Here is a 23,128-nt window from a genome sequence, read left to right on the forward strand (position 1 = left end):
AATAAACCACAGGAGTCTTTTGGTAAACCAAGGTGCTGGTGGCCGGCCGCCGCAGCCGGCTGCATTTGGATCCCCAACCCGGGCTGGTGATCTCTATCCTTTTCCTCTGCACTGACTTTGTGTAAGGTGGACTTCCTAGTCTATTATGAGGGACTTTGGGTGCGACAGGACCTATGATCCTGGCCTCAGTCGGTGAATTAACCAGGCCGCTGGTTTCCGGTCCTGGTTTCAGGGTCCGAGTACCCCCCTTTGTGCTACGGTTTCCGGGTCGGTTCGCCGTGTCAGTACCAGCGGGCTACAACCCTGTCCCGGTCCACCTCGGTTCTGCCGAGTCGTCTTCCCGTCTCCTGCTGACGGAGACCACGTCTGCCTCCTAGCCAGTGGCACCAGGGCTCCAACCCTGGCACCGTTCAACTTGAACTTCCTCTGCTTGAGCTACACCAAGCTCCAGCCCACACTCCTCTCCAAACTGAACCACAAACTTCTTTGCTTGTTTTCCCGCCCCAGGCTGTCTAGACCCATGGGTGGATGTGTCTAACCGCCTGGTCCCCCCCACTAGTGTGTCTATCTTTCCCTAAGGGGGAGTGACTAGGGTTTTAGGTTGGCTGTGTGTTTCCTAGGTGAGGGAAGGTGTTGTGCAGAGGCCTATCTGTGACTACCTGGTTTTGCCAGGGCGTCTAACACACATACCACACACACTGCTCACAATACACTCATACTGCACACACCATTTTTGGCAGAGTTTTTAAAACTGCTCCAGCGTTGCAGATCCGGGTACTCCAACAACACAGGAGTAATGTTGGTCATGTACACTCCTGACTAGAGTTGAGCGCGGTTCGTGGTTCAAGGTTCGCGGTTCGAGTGATTTTGGGGGGTGTTCTAGATAGAACTAGAACTCGAGCTTTTTGCTAAAACTTCGGCAGCTCAAGTTACGTTCGAGAACGGTTCTATCAGCAAGAAGCCTAGCTAATTACTAGCTGGTTTTTCACTGTAATAGTGTGAGTCACTCTGTGATTCACACTATTATCAAATTTCAGCGTATAGTGTGCGGGGGGGGACGGGTTTTAGATCTGTGGTGCTGAGAAAATGCCGTTCGCCATTTTTTTTTCCAAGCGCGCATGTAGTGGGGCGGGCCAGCATGTCAGCCAATCTCAGACACACACATGGCTAAGTGGACTTTTTGCCAGACAATCAAGGACATGTGTCATAGGCTGTCCATGTCACATATCCTTGCATTATAAATACGGCCATTTTCCCTCAGGGCGCCATTATCTGCCTTCTGCGTCTGGGTGACAGTCACCGCTCACGCAGCTCCTGTCACCGGTCCTGCTGTGTACGCTATAGACACAGCGCTCTACAGATTAGGGACAGACGTTTATTTCAGCCCTTTTCAGGACTCATTTCCTCAGGCTCAGAGCCATAGGTGACAGTCAGGTCCGTGTAAACGCTGTATATAGCTTCAGATAACAGCGTCTGTGTACCTAAGTTCAGGGAATTCCTTGCTGCATTTCCCCATTAGGAGGGATAGAAAGTGAGGCTTCCTTCCAAGCAAGTCCCACCACCTCTGCATTCTCCCCTCCTGCACATTTTTGCAAAGCCATTTTAATTGAAAAGAGTGCTGCCAGTTAGTGCCATCCAAAGAGTGGATGCTGTACTCCATTATTGTGCCACTTGTGCCAAGCAAGCCCCACCACCTCTGCATTCTCCCCTCCTGCACATTTTTACTAAGCTATTATAATAGCAAACACTGCTGAAACTTAGTGGCATCCAAAAAGTGGCTGTTGTACTCCATTAGTGTCCCACTGGTGCCAAGCAATTTCCAGCACCTCAGCATTCCATCCTCCTGCTCATTTTTACTACGCTATTATAATAGCAAACACTGCTGCCAGTTTAAGGGCCATAGTTGCATTGTCAGGGATAGTCAGTGTTGTTTCTTCAGCTGTCAATAAAGCTAGACCACCTCTGCAACCTACACCACCTCTCAATTTTTACTACCACATTTTAAGTGGACAATCTTGTCGCTATCAAAATGAGTGGCAAAATGACAGATGCTGGTGGAAAGGGGAACAGGCGTGTTGGAAAAGGAAAAAAGTTTTTGTCCGTGGGGAAGGTGGCAAAGCTCCATTAACATCTGCTGAAGATAGGTCATCTTCCAGCAAAAGTAAGATGTCTACTACTTTCCGTGGACAATCCGATGTGCTCCCTTTTTTACGGACCTGAACAACTGTAACAAAGGTAGATGATGCACAAAAAAGCACATGCTTGAATTGATCTCAAGTGCTCCAACAAGTGCCCTCTCCTTCACCTCAACTACCGCATCAAAAAAAACCAGTCCTCTGAGTTGTCATCCCAATCACACTTGCTTTCTCCCAGCTCTCAAGTCTCCATCCGCGCTGCACAGTATGGTGGAACAGAGATGGCTGAGTCTGCAGAGTTGTTCAGTCACACTATAGCCTGGGAATCAGAGGTATGCTCCCAAGCTACAGTGAGTACAGACCAAGAAATGGTCTGCAGTGATGCCCAGAACCTTTGTGACTCAGATTCAGTCGGTGATGACCAAGTTTCTGAGCATAATGTTCACCCTTATTCACAAACTGTAACACCTGTTGGTAGAGACAATGAGGAACATACTGATGACGATGAGACGCAGATACCAGATTGGGATGACAACTTAAATATTCAGTGAGGGCAGAAAGAGGCTAGGTCTGAGGGTGAGGGGAGTGCAAACACAACGCTTGATGAGGAAGTTCTAGATCCCACCTACTGTGAACCCACAGTCAGGCACTCGAGGAGGTCAACAGAGGCAGTGGAGGAGGATGCAACTGACGACGAAGTTACCTTGCGCCTTCCTGGACAGAGTCGGAGTACTGGTAGCACGTCTACAACTGCATCCTCTGCCACCACTCTGCCTCTGAGTACTAGTCGGGGTGGCTCAGCAGGTCGCATGTCCTCTAAGCCTTGCCTAGCCTGGTGATTTTTTGACCTTGCAAAGGATCGCCCAAATCATGTGATCTGTAAAATTTGTCGGGAATCTGTAAGTAGAGGCAAAAACCTCAGCAGTTTGACAACTTCTTCCATGAATCGTCACATGAATAAATATCATATGTCCCAGTGGGAAGCTCACCGTGCTGCAATGCGGCCTAGCGGAACGGACCATCCAACGCCTGCCCCTTCCAGTGCATCCGCGCGCTCTTCATCTTCTAGGACTGTGGGGACAGCTGTCACACCTGGTTTTCCACACACACCTTCCACTACTGTAACCGCAACAGGCAGTTTGCTTGGTAGGTCGTGAGTTGGTTTGGAAGGGGGAAACAAGTGCGTGTGTACAGCTCTCTCAGACATCGATAGCACCAACGTTGGATGAAGGCAACATCATGTCTACGCCTGCACTTTCCTCACAAACCTGCATTTTTCCAGGGACACCCTACTCACCACCGTCTACACACAGCAGCCAGATCTCTGTCCCTCAGATGTGGACAAATAAAAGGCCACTTCCTGCGACCCATGACAAAGCTAAGAGGTTGACTTTATCCCTCTGTAAGCTCTTGGCTACCGAAATGCTGCCTTTCCGCCTGGTGGACACACAGGATTTTCGAGACCTTATGTCCGTCGCTGTGCCCCAGTACCAGATGCCCAGTCGCCACTACTTCTCTAAGAAAGGTGTGCCTGCGTTACACCAGCATGTCACACACAACATCACCGCTTCCTTGAGAAACTCTGTGTGTGAACGGGTGCATTTCACCACAGATACTTGGACCAGTAAGCATGGATAGGGACGTTACTTGTTGCTGACTGGGCACTGGGTAACTATGGTGATAGATGGTGAAGGGTCTGCTGCACAAGTCTTGCCGTCCCCACGACTTGTGTGTCAATCCTCTGTCTGTCCAAGTTCCTCCACTGCTTCTGCCTCCTCAACCTCGTCTGGGTCCACCACCTCCGCCCCAAGCCTGCCTGGTCAGGCTACCAGCGTGGTAACTGCACACAAGGAATTACGCACACCTCATTATTATGCTGGCAGCAGAGCGCAATGGCATCAGGCGGTCTTTATCTTGAAATGTGTTGGAAATAAGAGTCACACAGCAGCTGAGTTGTGGGCAGCTCTGGAGACTGAGTTTGGTAAATGGTTGTCTCCACTCAACCTGCAGCCTGGTAAGACCATGTGCGACAATGCTGCAAACCTGGGTGCGGCCCTTCGCCTGGGCAAGGTGACACATGTGCCTTGTATGGCTCATGTGTTGAACCTTGTTGTCCAGAAATTTTCAACACACTATTCCAGCCTAGATGGCCTTCTGCACAGGGCATGAAAACTGTCTGCTCACTTCTGCCGTTCAACCACCGCTGCTGAGCGACATGTCATGACGTATAGCCTGGGCCAACGAGATGCAGAGGTGGGGCAGATCACCCTCATGGAGTGGTCTCAGATCAAGGACCTATGCACCCTTCTGCACAGTTTCGACATGGCGACGAATATGTTTAGCGCTGACAATGCCATTATCAGCATGACAATTCCAGTCATTTACATGCTGGAGCACACGCTAAACACTATTCGGAGTCAGGGGGTGGGACAACAGGAAGGGGAGGAAGTACAGGAGGATTCATATGCGCAGGGGACAACAACATCACCAAGGTCCAGATGTTCATCATCACCAAGGTGGCAGGCATGGGACCATGGGGGACAGGGATCAACAAGGGAGCATGATAGCAGGCAAAATGTTGAGGAAGGTGCAGGAGAACATGAAGAAATGGAGGACGAACTGTCCATGGACATGGAAGACTCAGCGGATGATGGAGACCTTGGTGAAATTTCAGTTGAAAGAGGTTGGGGGGAGATGTCAGAGGAAGAAAGAACGGTTAGCACCTCTATGCCACAAACACAGCGTGGACTTGGTCCGCATGGCTGCGCAAGACACATGAGCGCCTTCTTGTTGCACTACCTCCAAAATGACCCTCGTATTGTCAAAATTAGAAGTGATGATGACTACTGAGTTGCCACACTATTAGATCCCCGGTACAAATCCAAATTTTGTGAAATAATTCCAGCCATAGAAAGGGACGCACGTATGCAGGAGTATCAGCAGAAGCTGTTACTCGATCTTAGCTCGGCTTTTCCACCAAACAACCGTGGTGCAGGGAGTGAATCTCCCAGTTGTAACTTGACAAACATGGGACGGTCTCGTCATCTTCAACAGTCTACGCGTACCAGCAGCACCGTATCTGGTGCTGGTAACAGCAATTTTATTGAATCGTTTCATAATTTTTTTAGACCGTCCTTTGCAAGGCCACCAGAGACAACAAGTCTGACACATAATCAACGGCTGGAGAGGATGATACAGGAGTATCTCCAAATGAACATCGATGTCATGACTTTGCAACTGGAGCCGTGCTCATTTTGGGCTTCAAATCTTGAAAAATGGCCTGAGCTCTCCACTTACGCCTTGGAGATCTTGTCGTGTCCAGCTGCCAGCGTTGTCTCTGAACGTGTCTTCAGTGCTGCTGGGTGTGTGCTGACAGATAAGCGCACGCGTCTGTCCAGTGACAATGTGGACAGACTAACGTTCATCAAAATGAACAAGTCATGGATCCACAAGGAATTTACTACCCCGGTGTCATCCTGGGGACAGTAAATGCTTGTGAATTTGGAATGTGCTTGATGCAAATCTACCTGTGAAGTGTACAACTGGGGCACAAGTGCTGCCACTGAAGTGGTGTCTGCATGCCATGCCTATATCTGTGTCTCGTCCTCTTTTTCCTCGTCAAGCTGTTTTGTTTTTGCATGAGAATTTGTTCTTGTCACTTTCCCATATGTTTGTGTTGTGTTGTGAGTTGTTTCTCACCTTTTGGACACCTTTGAGGGTGTTTTCTAGGTGTTTTTATGTGTTTGTGATTGCCTCCCATTTTTCCTATGGGGTTCGAGTGGTTCGCCGAACCGGTTTGCCGAACCGAACTCGAACGCGACCTCCGTTCGATGAACCAAGCTCGAGCCGAACCGCGACCGGTTCGCTCATCTCTACTCTGACAGCTGAGGTCACTGTTTGGTGGCAGGGTCGGAGACCCATGTACGTGATGTCATCATCTCCTGCTCTGGAGCACTGGGGTAAGTGTCAGCTATCCCTTATTGTCGGGGGCGGGGGGCCAGTTCCCCGTCGCAGGGGCAGCTCGGGGAGATCGCGCTCGGATCTGGTGCCTTCTCCTCGGTGGCTCGAGCGGGCCGAACTCGGGGCTCAAGCAGCGCTCCTCGCCCACGAGTAAAAAGGGGAATCGGATTTGTTTTTTTGATAGATAGAGTTCATGACGCCACCCACGGGTTGTGGTGATGGTGGGCACCACCGCTGCTTTTGACGGGGTTCCCGGAAGCGATGACGGGGAGCAGCTAGGTGTTGACCCCTCCGTGGGTAGGGGCTGTTGGTCCCGGGGCCCGTTAGGAGGAAGGATTCTGCAGGATGGGTTTGCAGGGAGCAGTGTTGCGCTCATGAAATTCATGAAATAATTAAAAAAAAGGGCTTCCCTATACATTTGGTTCCCAGCTGGGTACAAATAGGCAGCTGGGGGTTGGGGGCAGCCCGTACCTGCCTGCTGTACCTGGCTAGCATACAAAAATATGGCGAAGCCCACGTCATTTTTTTTTTTTTTTTTAGTTTTTTGAAAAAAAACTTAAAAAAGGGTTTACCTGGATGTTCTATTGCCAGATAAGGTAACACCAAGTAGTGAGGGTTAGCCAGCAGTAGCTACTTGGGTTACTCTAAAGGCTACTTTACACACTGCGATATCGGTCCCGATATCGCTAGTGTGGGTACCCGCCCCCATCTGTTGCGCGACACGGGCAAATCGCTGCCCGTGTCGCACAACAGCCGTCACACATACATACCTGTCCGGCGACGTCGCTGTGACGGGCGAACCGCCTCCTTTCTAAGGGGGCGGTCTGTGCGGCGTCACAGCGACGTCACTGAACCGCCGCCCAATAGCAGCGGAGGGGCGGAGCTGAGCGGGACGTAACATCCCGCCCACCTCCTTCCTTCCTCATAGCGGCCGGGAGGCAGGTAAGGAGAGCTTCCTCGTTCCTGCGGCGTCACACGCAGCGATGTGTGCTGCCGCAGGAACGAGGAACAACCTCGTTACTGCTGCAGTAACGAGATTTGAGAATGGACCCCCGTGTCGCCGATTAGCGATTTTGCACGTTTTTGCAACGATGCAAAATCGCTTATCGGTGTCACACGCAACGGCATCGCTAATGCGGCCGGATGTGCGTCACGAATTCCGTGACCCCAACGACTCCGCATTAGCGATGTCGCAGCGTGTAAAGCCCGCTTTAGCAATAGAAAATGCAGCGGGAACCCACCTTAATCATTAAGGTACTGGGTGACTTCCACTGCTGCGGGACTCTAGTTGTCAAGCCACTTAACTGTCATTGCACTGAGTAAACCTTTACTAGTGTGACATAGTCAACAAACCGAGCAGTGTCCTGTTGGATGTCCAGGGATGCATGGCTTTACTCCGGTCATTATGGGACTCCTGGGAAGTATTTACAGGGGAGAATAAAGTAATTTGTCTGACGCCATCTGCGGGTTGCGGTTAATGTTGTGGAACCGCCACTGCTGAAGTGGGCACTCCCAGGGCTGGTGGTAATAGTGTCGCGGCGAGGAGGACGCCACCGCTGCTGGTCGCTCGCTAACGCTCGGGTCCGGCGCTGCTGCGGCTGCTTGGTGGCTCGAGCGGTGGGCCGGATCCGGGGACTCGAGCAGTGCTCCTCACCCGTGAGTGAAAGGGGTGGTTGGTTTGGGGGATTTAGTCCGTGACGTCACCCACGGGTTGTGGTGAAGATGGGCACCACTGCTGCTGGTGACGGGGATTCCGGGAGCGATGGTAGGGAGCAGCTGGGATGTTGTTTTCCCCCTCCGTGGGTAGGGGTTGGTGGTCCCGGGGCCCGGTGGTGTGAAGGGGAGGCAGGGTTGGTGAGGTGCAGGGTCGCAGGGACAGCGCTGTGCGGTGCCGGATGGCACGAGTGTACTCACTCAGCAAGAGATGCACAAAGTCCTCGGTAAACCAAACGGCTGGATGGACGGGTCCCGCAGCCGGCTGCAGTGTCTCTCCCCAGACAGGTGATGGCGGCTGTCTTTCCCTGCACCTTGATGTACTTGATTGACTACGATGGATCCCCAACGGTAGTCCGCTCTCCTTTGTATGGATGCCGGAGGAGCCCGTTTGCCCGCAGGCGCTGGCCCTTGGGTCTCTAGCCATAGGCGGTAGCTGTATACCCTCACAGTGTGGGCGGTTGCCTTCTATCGGGTCTTTGGCTGTTAGGAAACCCCTGGGGTTCCGGTCACACTCGGATTTGACTATTATCGGCGGCTCCAAGCCTGGTCGGGGTCCGATGGCCCTGCCTGTGTGTGCTGGCTTCACTTCGCTCCCCGGTCGGTACCGGCGGGCCAACGCCCAACCCCGGTCCTACGGTTCTGCGTTGCTTCACCACTCCTGCAGACGGCCACCACCGTCTGCCAACCCTGCTGTCAGTGCCTGGGCCACAAACCCAGACACCCAAGTGTTTACTCCTCACACTTCCACCTCCTGGACTAAACTAAACTTTTCCCGCCTCCAGTCCTGTGAACTCCTCGGTGGGTGGGGCCAACCGCTTGGCTCCGCCCCACCTGGTGTGGACATCAGACCCTGGAGGGAGGCCACAAGGGCTTTGTGTTTGGCTAATGTTACTGTCTAATGGGGGTGGGGGTGTTTGTGTATTGTCTGTGACGACCTGGCTAGTCCAGGGCGCCACAATGGCAGCTGTGGTGGTAGGCCCTCCGCAGGTAGGGCTGAGCCTGGGAGGTGAAAGATGATTGTAATAAGGTAGACCACACAGTAGATTGTAAACAACAGACTCTACTCACTCCGGACCCTTGGACAGCTGGTTCAGGTCCCTGTGCTTCCAGTACCAGTTGATGACTCAGTTGCTCTGTCCCCGGCACTCTCAGTGTGATTGGGACCCCGAAGCCTGGAACTATGGGGGTCCCCCAGTTGTGATACAGCGGTCTGTCCATTCGGCTGTCAGTGTGGACCCTGTGGGGAGGTATGTGTCCGAACCCCGATCCTTGCTTTACTGCTGATGCCCCCGGATTTGTAGGTCAGTGAGGCCCATGAAGGATCCTCACCATGCAGGTAGTTGCCAGGCCGTCTAAAACTGTTACCTGACATAGGACCCTGTGCCCCGTGCGTGCTAGGTTCCATTGGTGCTCCCTCATACTGTCCTCAGTGACTTCACTCTGTTCCAGAGGTACTCGTTAGCCCCTATTCTGGCAACCTGACTCCTGTGACCCCGGGTCACCGTTACACGACCCAGTTCTCAAGCACGTCCGTGCACTTCCCTGTGCACCACTGTTCTCTTGACTGACTGACTGCAGTCCCCTCCCACCAGGCTGTCTAGTTCCCTGGTCAGGCTCCGCCCTCTAGGTGGCCTTCCCTTTGTATGACTAGGCTTTGCTGTACCGCCCCCATGTCAGCAGCCGAGCCACTCGGACACGGAACCGCGGTTGCTCGAGAGGTCTCCGGACTCGGGAGTTCGTGCGGACACTCGAATTTGAAAAGGGGAGTATGTACAGGGGAGTTAGAAGTTCGTGATGCCACCCACAGTGCGTGGTAAGATGGAGTACCACCGCTGCTGTTGGGGGGAGCCCGGTGGCGGTGGTATGGCAGCAAGGTTTCATTGTTTCATAGTTTCATAGTTTTTAAGGTTGAAGGGAGACTCTAAGTCCATCTAGTTCAACCCATAGCCTAACATGTTGATCCAGAGGAGGCAAAAAAAACCCCAATGTGGCAAACAAGCTCCAATAGAGAAAAAAATTCCTTCCTGACTCCACATCCGGCAATCAGACTAGTTTCCTGGATCAATACCCTGTCATAAAATCTAATATACATAACTGGTAATATTACATTTTTCAAGAAAGGCATCCAGGCTCTGCTTAATGTTAGTAGTGAATCACTCATTACAACATCATGCGGCAGAGAGTTCCATAGTCTCACTGCTCGTACAGTAAAGAATCCTCGTCTGTGATTATGATTAAACCTCCTTTCCTCAAGACGTAGCGGATGCCCCCGTGTTCCAGTCGCAGGCCTAGGTGTAAAGAGATCTTTGGAAAGGTCTCTGTACTGTCCCCTCATATGTTTATACATTGTGATTAGATCCCCCCTAAAAGCTGCTTTACACCAGACAATCGATCGTGCGATAGATCGTCGGGGTCACGGTTTTATGCAAGTCAACTAAGGCTGCGTGCCCACGATCAGGGTTCACAGCATTTTGTACACAGAGTATTTTCTCTGCATCCAAAACATTGCATTGTGCAGAACAAGCACAGTGGATGGGATTTCTAGAAATCTCCTGCCCACTGTGCTTGTTTTTCCCACAGCATAAACTTGACATTTCCAGGAGGGATTTTCCGGTCGTTGATTCCTATATTATTCCCAATTACCCTTACCCGGTATCAATAATATCACGGACACTGCTTGCGACTTGGTAAAAAATGGCCACAGCAGCCCTTTATTGCCTATTGTTTACACACTAACACAAGGGGGCGCCGTCCAACGGGCGTCCCCAACATTTAACAATAGGTAATACCATAATAATAATAATACAGTACGTAATACAATACGTAACCCTGGGTAGGCCCGGTCCAGAAACCACCTTCCACCACCAAAACATGATCCCTGGCCGCAACACACACCGGGCTGGAGATGAGGTATGAATCACCTACGGATCAATACCCCCCACCTTGCAGGACCCATGCCTGCAAGATCCTTGTAACCGGAGCCACTATATCCTACAAGTGACTCTCCAATCAAATAACATTATCCGTTAAACCGCCTCTGGACCAGACCTACCCCCGCCATAAGTCCGGTCCAGAAGCCATACTCCACCACCAGAACACAATCCCTGGCCGCAACACACCGACCCAGAGATACGAGGCATTAATCACCTACGGATCAATACCCCAACCTTGCAGGACCCCATGCCTGCAAGATCCCTGTAACCAAAGCCACTGTATTCCGCAAGTGACTCTTCAATCACACAAACCGTCAGAAAACACGATCCCTGGCCGCAACACACCGACCCAGAGATACGAGGCATTAATCACCTACGGATCAATACCCCAACCTTGCAGGACCCCATGCCTGCAAGATCCCTGTAACCAAAGCCACTATATCCTACAAGTGACCCTTCAATCACACAAACCGTCAGAAACACGATCCCTGGCCGCAACACACCGACCCAGTGATGGGGGCATTAATCACCAACGGATTAAACCCCCCCAAGAAGCATCAAGTATCAACCGTGTCTCAAAACCTTACATTCCTCTTTACCTCCAACTCAATATTATCCCCGGCTGCAACCTCCAGCCCAGAGATATGAGGCATCAATCACCTACGGATCAATCCCCCATGTGCATAACAGTAACTGTGACCTCAAAAACCTTAAAGCCCGTTAGCGACTTTAATCCAACAACATCCCCGGCTGCAACCAGCCCAGAGATAAGAGGTATTAATCACCTACGGATCAAAACCCCTATGCCTTGCAGAACCACGTGCTGGCACTGCACTTGGATCCAGAACCATGACCGCAACCAGTGACTCCTCCTGCAATTACCATTTCACCAAAATGGATCACTGACCATAACAATGGTCCCATATTTAAATGAGGTAAAAGTCACCAAAGGAGTAATACCCTTACCCAAACCAAAAACTCCCGTACTTTCAATTACCTATCACCTGGGGCACTATAGCCACCTGTGACTCCCTGGCAACCATCAACTCCTTAATATATAATCCTTGGCAACAACCCTGACCCATATATAAGGCATTGATCACCAACGGAGCAATACCTCCTCCCTGCAGACAACCTTGTACCTGCAGGTCACCAGTAACCGGAGCCACTGTACCTTCCCCAGTGGCTCTCCATCCAAACACCAGTAACAATTAGAGCTCCTCTGGACCAGACCTACACCTGCTGCTGTGATAAAGGACATAATCCCCATTACTTATGCTGACCATACACATATACATCATACACATCATATACATATACATATATTCCCACATTAACCCCATCTTATTCACCCACTTACAAGAATCCCAAATGACAATATACATCACAATCCACAAAGAAATATTTTTATTTTTTTTTCGTTTTATTTTATACACGACACTTTCTCCAATCCTTTCTTTTCTCATTTTTTTTTTTTTTTTGTAACGGCTCTTAAAATTGAATAATTATACATCCATATAAACACCAATAATAACAATACACAATAGAAGGGAGGGTGGGTGGGAAGCTGTCATCCAGGAAGTGCAAGAGGAGGCAATTGACTCCCACCTCCTATTATATACACCATGAAGCTCTCTCCTTTCCTACCACCACACTCCACCCCCTAACCAATCACCTTCTTTTCCTCATTCCTAAACGAACCAACACTGTTTAACCCCATCAACTCCCTACCCTCCGGGCTGTCATGTCGCCCCTACACCCTATGGGTTCCATGGCTTTCTTGACATTTCCAGGAGGGATTTTCCGGTCCTTGATTCCTATATTATTCCCAATTACCCTTACCCGGTATCAATAATATCACGGACACTGCTTGCGACTTGGTAAAAAATGGCCACAGCAGCCCTTTATTGCCTATTGTTTACACACTGACACAAGGGGGCGCCGTCCAACGGGCGTCCCCAACATTTAACAATAGGTAATACCATAATAATAATAATACAGTACGTAATACAATACGTAACCCTGGGTAGGCCCGGTCCAGAAACCAACTTCCACCACCAAAACATGATCCCTGGCCTCAACACACACCGGGCCGGAGATGAGGTATGAATCACCTACGGATCAATACCCCCCACCTTGCAGGACCCATGCCTGCAAGATCCTTGTAACCGGAGCCACTATATCCTACAAGTGACTCTCCAATCAAATAACATTATCCGTTAAACCGCCTCTGGACCAGACCTACCCCCGCCACAGAACAGGCCACGTGACACCTTGCGTGGCCTGGACCCCCACACACCCAACACTTGCTCCCCCAACTTGCAAGCCAAACCAACCATTAAAACCTTTTCATCCATCACTTAAACTCTGAGCATCCAATATATGCACCAGCCAGCGTACCCAGTCCACCTTACTGCACCGCACTCCCCTGATCCTTGGTGGCAGGAGCCACCGGGTCCCTCTGACGGCCACTCAGGCCCACGGCACACCATGCCACAAGCTCCCAAATTATACCGGAATCCACACCATGCCCCACTGGCCTTATTATAACGAATTAAATGCAGTACCGACTGTACCATCGTCGTCCCCAGTATCGACCAAACAACCACTGTACAGTCACCCTGCTCCTCCTCCTGTCTCCAGCTGAATTCAACCACCACTGGGGTTGAGATACAACAACAAGATGACACTCACACTGCTTATGCTACTGGGTCACAATTGCACCCACACCACTGGCCCGATTGACTCCATATGCAACTATGGGCATCAGGAGACACAACTTTACCAAACACCATGTCCGGGCCTTTCGATCTCAAGGAAAAAAGCTTGTGACACACAACCCCCTTTGAGCTCTCATATTACACCCCAAGATAAATTAAAACCTTGGCCACACCATAGTATCCGCTCAAAGCCGACCACCGAGGGGCGTACCACTATTTTCCCGTAACGCACAACTGCACCTTCAAACCAAATACCTTCGTGCCGTGAGACCAGAGCACCACGACTCCCTAAGCAAACCCTTACCCAGATGCCCATACCTACCACCGGGCCAAGCATTCCCTTTTTTTTTGTTTTTAAATTGTATATGAATATAAAATAGACTCCACCAGCCCACAGATGCCAGGAGTCCACCCATGCAAAACACCCAATAATACCAGATGGCCCTAAGCTATCCGACTTACACTCTATGCACCACAAGTACCCAATCCTCTAGTCCAAACCAAAACTCGCATAGTCCCCACCCGTAATCACGGCTGTCCGAAGAACTCCATTTTTCCGTCCGCAGCCCACCATTGCTGATTAACCGAGTTCACCCACAGCAGCCCAAAGCTGCCCAGCACCTACATTAACACCAATTCAGTCACACTGGACTCAACATTCCTCCCAGCACCAACTTCCACAATGGGATAACATGCTGACTAGCCACAAATTAACCCCATGTTACCATTGATGCGGTTGCAAACCTACAAACCCATTACAGCAACCAACGCCTCACCTTCTCCTACATTTCCGCTCTCCTTTATTCCCTTATCCACAGCAACCCTCGCACCATACCGGGGCCCCGCACCTACACATCACTCACAAAAAACCCCTGAAAACTCCCCGCACACACCGTACCGCGGGACCCCTCGCCCCTTTACCTTACCCACCATAATTCATCCAATAAGAACCACCATGCATCAGAAGATTAATAATGAAACACCCCAGCAAACCTTCAATAACTGCGCCGTCTCACCAGCTCACATGTGCCGCAATCATCAGCCCCCTTAACCAAGTCTCACAAGACCTAAACTGCGGCAAACGCCAAACCTCGCCATCCCCCACCTGAAACTGTAACCACCGGACCTGACGCCACCTGCACCCTCACGGCCCCTCTGCCATGAGACCACCCCGTCCGTAACTCTGCCCCTGGCCTCCAGAACATGAACCCCCACCTCCCAGGGACCACGGCACCAACCAACCTATGAACTAACCACATGCTCCAAACCCCCCCAGCTGCTACCCATATCTCCAGACACTACTCCACTATAGCGACTGTCCCCCCACCACTACAAAAAGGCTGAAACTTAAATTGATTACCGCGCCAGGCTGCCTCCAGAGGACGCCCTCAGATCAGCCGTCACCGTCCTTTTCGCCAGTCGTCCGTCGCTGATCCCGGGACAGTCCCTCAAGCTGCAGCCACCGAATGCCCGCCGGGTTCGCCCCCCTGACGCCAGGAGCACCGTGTCCACATGCCCTGTTTGGGCCGATTGTTGCCTCCACAATGCTGGGCACTCCCCTCCTGGGGGAAGCCGCTACTGATGAGAGCTGCACCCTTGTCCCAATGCCTGCTCCAGGATAGACAGCAGGCCTCATGTCTCCTCCTCGTCGCCACCTGCTGCACCCAGTCCTCCAGTCCCGATGATCCAGCCACACAGGTGAGGTGACCCTGCAGGCGCCTCCTGTCTCCTCCTCGCCGCCGCCTACTGCGCCCAGTCCTCCGGTCCCGATAATCCAGCCACACAGGTGAGGTGACCCTGCAGGCGCCTCCTGTCTCCTCCTCGCCGCCGCCTGCTGCGCCCAGTCCTCCGGTCCCGATAATCCAGCCACACAGGTGAGGTGACCCTGCAGGCAGCCGTCCTCCGGCCCCCCCACGGAGGGAGGGGGGGGGTGGTGTCCATCCACCGCCGCTGGGCGCGCTCCCGGCTGGGAGCAGCCGCATCGCTCCAAAATCTAGCCCGAGGCCTCACACCGGAAGTAGGCCCCCGGGCTGGACACGCCCCCTTTTCGGCCATCGCGGCCCTGCAGGAGATTCCTCCCGACAGCCAGAGCGGGCGCAGCAAGCTACCGCCGCCCGCCCAGCTGCGGAGGGTCCCCACAGGAGTGGGGGCTCTCATGTTGTCCTCCTCACCCCCACCTTCCCCAAAAGACCCCGGCGAGTCCTGAAACTGCCAGCACTACAGCAAAGAGGGGGGGGTGGGGGGAGGGGAAGGTGCGGAGGAGACACCCAGGCAGCCTGGGTGTGGGACTGCACTGCCTGGGCGTCCTGCACCGCCATGCTGACCAGATCCGAGGATTCCTCAGGACATCATGATGGAGGTTCCCCAGCCCGTCCAAGCTGCAGATCTGCGATGTCCGGATCCATCAGGCTGGATGTCATGATGGAGGTTCCCCAGCCCGTCCAAGCTGTAATCCAGGAAGTGCAAGAGGAGGTAATTGACTCCCACCTCCTATTATATACACCATGAAGCTCCCTCCTTTCCTACCACCACACTCCACCCCCTAACCAATCACCTTCTTTTCCTCATTCCTAAACGAACCAACACTGTTTAACCCCATCAACTCCCTACCCTCCGGGCTGTCATGTCGCCCCTACACCCTATGGGTTCCATGGCTTTCTGACCGCACACAGAGACAATGTGGAACATGCTAATTTCTTCTTTCCTCTCATTTCCGCTGTTTACAGAAAGTCTGGGGCATCCCATTACACTATATGGTCAAACACCTCCATAATAATGGTCACACTATGGCGGCCTGTTACTTGCCGCCGTCACCAGTTCACCTTGTGACCACTAATGATTTCTATCACACAGGCCTACCTTTTGTTGTAGTTTCCTTCATATGAAATCTGCTCTGCATCTCCATTGTTAGGTAATACTGCCTCATCATGCATTATATCTACACGATGATATGTGGCGCCCCTGACCTGGTCAGGCACCACTGAGTACTGCACCCATGCTGGGGACAGTACAATACAGGTAATCCAGAAGGCTGACAGGGGTGTGGTACACAGGCGCATAGTAATCAGCTCTCACACATGTACCCATGAGAGGACCCCTGGGGATCCCAGGAGGGGGAAAAGCCTTGACCTTCACTGGAATAGTGGAGGGGGCCAAAAGCCTCCATCTCCTCTCAAGGGGTGTGGTAAGAGAGTCTGGTTGCTAGGTGGCGTAGGCAAGAACAGGAGAGGAGGGGCAGTGAGTCAGTTAGAGCAGAACTCCATAGGGCTCAGTGAGGAGCAGACCTGTGGGGCTGTTGCTGTCTAACAGCGCCCGCGCAGTGGCTACTGACGGGGGAGAACGGTCAACTAGGAGTGCTACCCGAAATCCATCTTCAGCTAAAGAGAGAGCACGGAGTGGGAAGTAAGGAGACTGCTAGAGAGTACCAGGCCCAAACGGGCGGCAGATCCCGAAGCGGAGATAGATCCAGCTTTCTTTTGCTAAACCTGCCGGTGTGGGGCTCTCAAAGCCCACGCCACAACACCACAAAAAGCCGCAGCCACGTAGCCACAGTTAGGGCCCATAGCTCACAGGAGGCAAGAAGCTGGAGTGATCTGGCCCAGGCAACAAGCACACGGCAAACGAAGGGGAGTGAGGCTTCAGCAACTTCCCTGGGTGACCCCCATAGGGACTCAAAGTCGGGGTCACCCCAAACCACCAAGGGCTAAGGAAGGCGAGTTAGTAGTCACCCTCACAAGTCAGCCTGAAGGACACCTGGTTCCCGCCTGGTTCATCCCAGCTACGCCCGGGTTACTCACCCTGCCACCTGAAGTGAGTAAAAACCCTGAAAGACATTCTGCCTGTGTGGAGTTATTCTGCGCCTTGTGGTACTACGCACCTACATCGGGCCCTGGGGCTTGCCTCACTCTCAGGAGGCTATTCCAACTAACTGCACATACCATCAGCCCCAGGCGACCCTCAACCTGCAGTGGCGGTCCCTACTGGCCGCAATACTGAGAGTGGCGTCACGACAAGAAGAAGATCTCCTACCTGTGACCAGATCCAGCCGAGTGGAGTCCCTGAAGGTAATGCACCGACACAACACCTGTGGGGCTTCACATCTGGCGTCACGAACAGGATAAGGACTAGACCTGTTCAGACAGGTGACCATGTGCCTAGGCGGTCCGCTTGAAAAATTGGAAGCGCCGCCATATTGCCACCATGAAAAGCGCGCTGAAAAACAACAGCAGCCCGCGCTGGAAGAAGTTACCGCCCACGAAGAGGTGTGGCTACCCAGAGATCCCCTGCAGAGTTCTGACCTCGCTTGTGAAGAGAGCGGAAGCGTTCAGAGACGTCGGGACAGAAAGGGAGCCAGAAGCCTGCTGCTGGGAGAGGAGCTGCTGAAAGAGGCAGAGCGGAAACTGAACAGCTTGCTACTAGAGGCAACGGCGAGTCCACTGCTGGGAAATCGTGCAGAAGAGGGCGCAGAAGAAATGGCGTCTGACCGCAGAAACCCAGAACCGGGCTCCGCTGCCTGGTGGTATCGGGAGCTGGCCCAGTTCTGCGACCGACTGGAGACCCGGGTCGTGGAGCAGATCCGAGAAGAACGCATGGAACTTCTGGAGATGGCTGCCGCGGTTCAGGCCTATGAGAGGGGAACCGCACGACGAGTGCCAGACCGGACGGCGACGACTCAGACCCCGATGCTGCCACCGATGGGTGAGTCCAGTATTACCCCTGCCGGCCCGGATGCCCTGACCCCTGCTGCCACGCCCGCGGTCCCTGAAGAGGCGCCCGGCGCGGCGACGCTGAGCCAGGCCGCAGCCACGCCAGGTGCGGCCCGCCAAGCCCAGGCCGCCGCAGCGATGCCCTGCCCGGCCCGCAAAGAACCGGCTGCCACCGCGACCCTCATCCGCGCCGCAGGCGTAACGCTGACCCAGGCCGCCGCCCTGCTAGGCCCGGCCCGCCAAGACCCCACCGCCGCAGCAACGCTCGTCCGCGCCGCAAGTGAGGTGCTGAACCAGGCCGCAGCCACGCCAGGCGCGGCCCGCCAAGCCCCGGCCGCCGCAGCGATGCCCTGCTCGGCCCACCAAGACCCGGTCCCTGCAGCGACGCCCAGCCCAGCCTGCACAGATCCCATCACAGCTGCGACGCCGATCCAGGCCGCCGCCATACAGGGCGCGGCCCGCCAAGACCAGGCCGCCGCCAAACAGGGCGCGGCCCGCCAAGACCAGGCCGCCGCCATGCCGGGCGCGGCCCGCCAAGACCAGGCCGCCGCCATGCCGGGCGCGGCCCGCCAAGACCAGGCCGCCGCCATACAGGGCGCGGCCCGCAAAGAGATTGCATCACCATTTACCCCGGCCTGCAAGGCCAGAGCAGACACCGCTCCCCAGTCCAAAGAGGTCCCTGCTAGGAAGTCCCTGATAGGAGAGGACCCCGAATACTGGAAGCTGAAGGCTGACCTAGAGGCCCAGTTCCCACAAGAGATGGTGGATCGGTATCTGCTCCCTCCGCACACCCCCAAGAGGGTTCCGGCAACCCCTGCAGCAACCACGCCAAAGAGTCCCCCGCCTGGGCCTGCTGAAGAAAGCCCATCCCCAGCACTGCCACCAAAGGAGTGCCAAGAAGAACTAAGGGGGAGAGGAGGCCAGGAAGCTGAGGAGCTGACTCCGGAGCCACCGGCAGTGGAGCAATACTCAGAGCCGGAGATGTTACCCTATTCCCGTTGGGATGAGGAGGACTTGACACCGTCTGCTGATGAAGACCAGCCCAGAAACCTCACCTGGGGCCCTGCAGGCATTGAGGTAACAGCCCAGCAGAACCCAGGCCGCAAGACAAGGCGTCGCAACAGAACAACGCTGTCCCCTGCACCACAGTCTCCAGAGCAGAGAGAAGTCACAGCCAGAGACCTACAGGAGAAAAGGTTCCTGAGAAGAGCCAAAGCCCAGGTCAGAGGACCCCTTTGCAGAGGAGTAGTGGAGGATTTCAATTTGAGAAGTGGATATGGATTCATTGTAGCACCTGGTGTGAAGGAAGGGATATTTGTCAACCGAAGAGGTGTGAGCGCTCATCTGCCTAGAGGACACCCTGGCAGAAACCTAAAGATGGGGGATTCAGTACAGTTTACCATGCATCAAGGCGAAAGAGGACTGTACGCGCTTGACGTAGCACTATGTACCAGCAAACCTTACAGCCACCCCATGCTACAGGAAACAGATGAAGATCAAGAAAGCAGAGACAAGGAACCTACAGATGAGACTACCTCAGACGACGACAAAGAGCAAGAAAGCAGCAGGTGCCGCAGCCCAACAGGCCAAAGCCCTGGTATGGAGGAGTAAAGGAAAGTAAGAAGTCAGCAGTTAGAAAGTTAAAGTTTTGAAAAGTTTGTTTTGCAACGTTTACGTTTAAGCATGTGCCCACAAAAACTATTGTGAGAAATAAACCTTAAGGCTATGAACAGGCTATAGCCACAAACTCTCGCAGTGTAAATAGTTACACCAGAGGGCACCACCGCCACCAGAGTCAGCCTGTTTAGGGGCTTGGCTCGTCTGCAACCAGGAGGAGCCCGTCCGTATATAGGGCCTTGGCTCACCTGCAACCAGAGAGCATGCCTGTTTATGGGGCCTGGCTCTCCACCACAAAGAGGGTACCTGGTCAGCACCAACTGTGGAGGCCGCCTCTGCATCCTGCCAGAAGAGGCTGAAGGCGCGGATCCACCAAGCCAGGTATACCCTGAAACCACCAGCCCATGAAAGCCGCCTCTACATCCTGCCAGAAGTGGCTGAAGTCGCGGCCAACGTGAAAGGGTTTTGGGTGGGTTAACGGACTTGTGGGTGGAGGGTGGTGATGTATGGTACCTGGTGCTTTTAAAAATGTTTTACATGTTTTAATGTTTTATGCATTTTAAAATGTTGTCTTGCAGCCCGAGGACGTGCTGGTGATAACTAAGGGGGAATGTGGCGCCCCTGACCTGGTCAGGCACCACTGAGTACTGCACCCATGCTGGGGACAGTACAATACAGGTAATCCAGAAGGCTGACAGGGGTGTGGTACACAGGCGCATAGTAATCAGCTCTCACACATGTACCCATGAGAGGACCCCTGGGGATCCCAGGAGGGGGAAAAGCCTTGACCTTCACTGGAATAGTGGAGGGGGCCAAAAGCCTCCATCTCCTCTCAAGGGGTGTGGTAAGAGAGTCTGGTTGCTAGGTGGCGTAGGCAAGAACAGGAGAGGAGGGGCAGTGAGTCAGTTAGAGCAGAACTCCATAGGGCTCAGTGAGGAGCAGACCTGTGGGGCTGTTGCTGTCTAACAGCGCCCGCGCAGTGGCTACTGACGGGGGAGAACGGTCAACTAGGAGTGCTACCCGAAATCCATCTTCAGCTAAAGAGAGAGCACGGAGTGGGAAGTAAGGAGACTGCTAGAGAGTACCAGGCCCAAACGGGCGGCAGATCCCGAAGCGGAGATAGATCCAGCTTTCTTTTGCTAAACCTGCCGGTGTGGGGCTCTCAAAGCCCACGCCACAACACCACAAAAAGCCGCAGCCACGTAGCCACAGTTAGGGCCCATAGCTCACAGGAGGCAAGAAGCTGGAGTGATCTGGCCCAGGCAACAAGCACACGGCAAATGAAGGGGAGTGAGGCTTCAGCAACTTCCCTGGGTGACCCCCATAGGGACTCAAAGTCGGGGTCACCCCAAACCACCAAGGGCTAAGGAAGGCGAGTTAGTAGTCACCCTCACAAGTCAGCCTGAAGGACACCTGGTTCCCGCCTGGTTCATCCCAGCTACGCCCGGGTTACTCACCCTGCCACCTGAAGTGAGTAAAAACCCTGAAAGACATTCTGCCTGTGTGGAGTTATTCTGCGCCTTGTGGTACTACGCACCTACATCGGGCCCTGGGGCTTGCCTCACTCTCAGGAGGCTATTCCGACTAACTGCACATACCATCAGCCCCAGGCGACCCTCAACCTGCAGTGGCGGTCCCTACTGGCCGCAATACTGAGAGTGGCGTCACGACAAGAAGAAGATCTCCTACCTGTGACCAGATCCAGCTGAGTGGAGTCCCTGAAGGTAATGCACCGACACAACACCTGTGGGGTTTCACAGATATATTGTGATTCCTAAGAAAGAAAAAGAAAACAGAGGAGCGCTGCTGTGTAAACCCCTGAGAGATCTGAGAAGGGTATAGGGATGCGCTGCACTCACCTGGATGTTTTGCGCAGCAGGCACAACACTGTTTAAAGCTTGTATTAGCGGATGATGGATCCTTTCCGTGGAAGGAGGTTGCTGCCGTCACCCGAGGGGTATGAGGCGCTGCTTGTAGATCGTCCAGTGGTCAGGGCTATGTGACCCCGCTTCACTTAACCTACGGGTTACCAGATGCTGCGAGACGCTGGATGTATGAACCCCACTGCGTACCAGGGGTTCAAAGTTGCCACATGTATGCCAATCTGATGGCTGCAGCACCACCGCTCACCCACAGTGTAGTGGGTGCAGGTAGTTGGCAGAAATGGATACACATTTGTGGTGTGTGGTGCGCTGCTGATCAAAAAAGATAGGCAGTGACAATGAGGCTGCCGAAAATATTGTATTAGTCATTTAGTAATAATAATGGGAATAAAGGACACTACGCGTTACGGGGACGAACTGATCCCTTCCTCAGGTGCCTGTACAATGAATGAAAAGCCCCTCCATGTATACACAAAAATGGATGTGGGGGAGTTAAACAATTAACAATTTCATGGATGCACTAACATGTTAAGAAAAGGGGGGCTACTTAGATTAAGAACTTGGTTTTTTAAAAGACACACACACACACACACACACACACGTCGTGGCCGAGGGCGCAGACCACGTCAGGGGGGCTACTCGAGACGCTTGGATCCGGATTCGTGGCTGTGGCTCGTGCAGCAGCCCATTGCCCACAACTTAATAAAGGGGTTATTTACAGGGGAGAGTTTGTCAGTGACGCCACCCGTGGGTTGCGGTGATGGTTGGTGGTACCGCCGCTACCTTGGTATGGGGCACCCGGGGCTGATGGAGTGGGGCAGCAGGAGGATAGTATCACCTCCACAGGTAGGGGAGGTATTGTCCCGGGGCCCAGGTGTAGGTGGAGTGCAGTGCTGGGGTGCCGTCTGCAGGCTGGACCGGATGACACCGGTGTACTCACTGTTGTTGAATAAACCACACAAAGTCCAAGTAGTAAACCAAGTACCGGATACCGGTAGCCTCCGGAGGGGTGTGCTCGGGTCCCGTACAATGGTTGATAGGAAAGGGGCCCTTCCTCCTGCACTTCAGTGTTTTGTCTTGTGTGTTGACTAGTCCGCATGAAACAGGAAAAGTCCGCTCCTGGTGTCTTTGCTGTGGGAGCTGTTGCCCGCGAGATCTGACCCTTGACATTTTTGCAGGCACTTGCAGACACCCTATCCCCCGCATTGGGCTTCCGTCTCGCTCTATCTGGGCTCACTGGTGGGACAAGACGTGGAATCTTGTCCCCTGCTGGCTAATTGACAAGTGTTTTGAAGCTGTTCTCGCCCTAGGATCCAGGCACCCCGACTGTGCACGGCCTCCGGACTGGATTCCTACTGTCGGCACCAGCAGGCTACAACCCTGCCGCGGTCCACTTAAGGTCTCCCGTGACCAGATCTCCGTCGCCTGTGGCCCTGTTCTGCCGTCTGCCACCTAGTC

At 53.4% G+C, this 23,128-nt stretch overlaps 1 protein-coding gene across 1 annotated transcript in view; it reads right to left on the minus strand.

Moving 5' to 3' along the window:
- LOC142297475 (WAP four-disulfide core domain protein 15B-like) overlaps positions 1–21,733 on the minus strand; it is a gene marked incomplete at its 5' end in the record, with an annotated part of 56,439 nt that extends 34,706 nt beyond the window's left edge. The window contains 2 exons of the mRNA XM_075341700.1: positions 21,477–21,561; positions 21,647–21,733. Coding sequence (XP_075197815.1) covers positions 21,477–21,561; positions 21,647–21,733 — 172 coding nt within the window. The remainder of the gene's footprint in view (positions 1–21,476; positions 21,562–21,646) is intronic.
- Positions 21,734–23,128: the final 1,395 nt, after the last annotated feature.

Source organism: Anomaloglossus baeobatrachus, chromosome 3 (assembly GCF_048569485.1).
Source record: "Anomaloglossus baeobatrachus isolate aAnoBae1 chromosome 3, aAnoBae1.hap1, whole genome shotgun sequence".
Lineage (NCBI taxonomy): Eukaryota > Metazoa > Chordata > Amphibia > Anura > Aromobatidae > Anomaloglossus > Anomaloglossus baeobatrachus.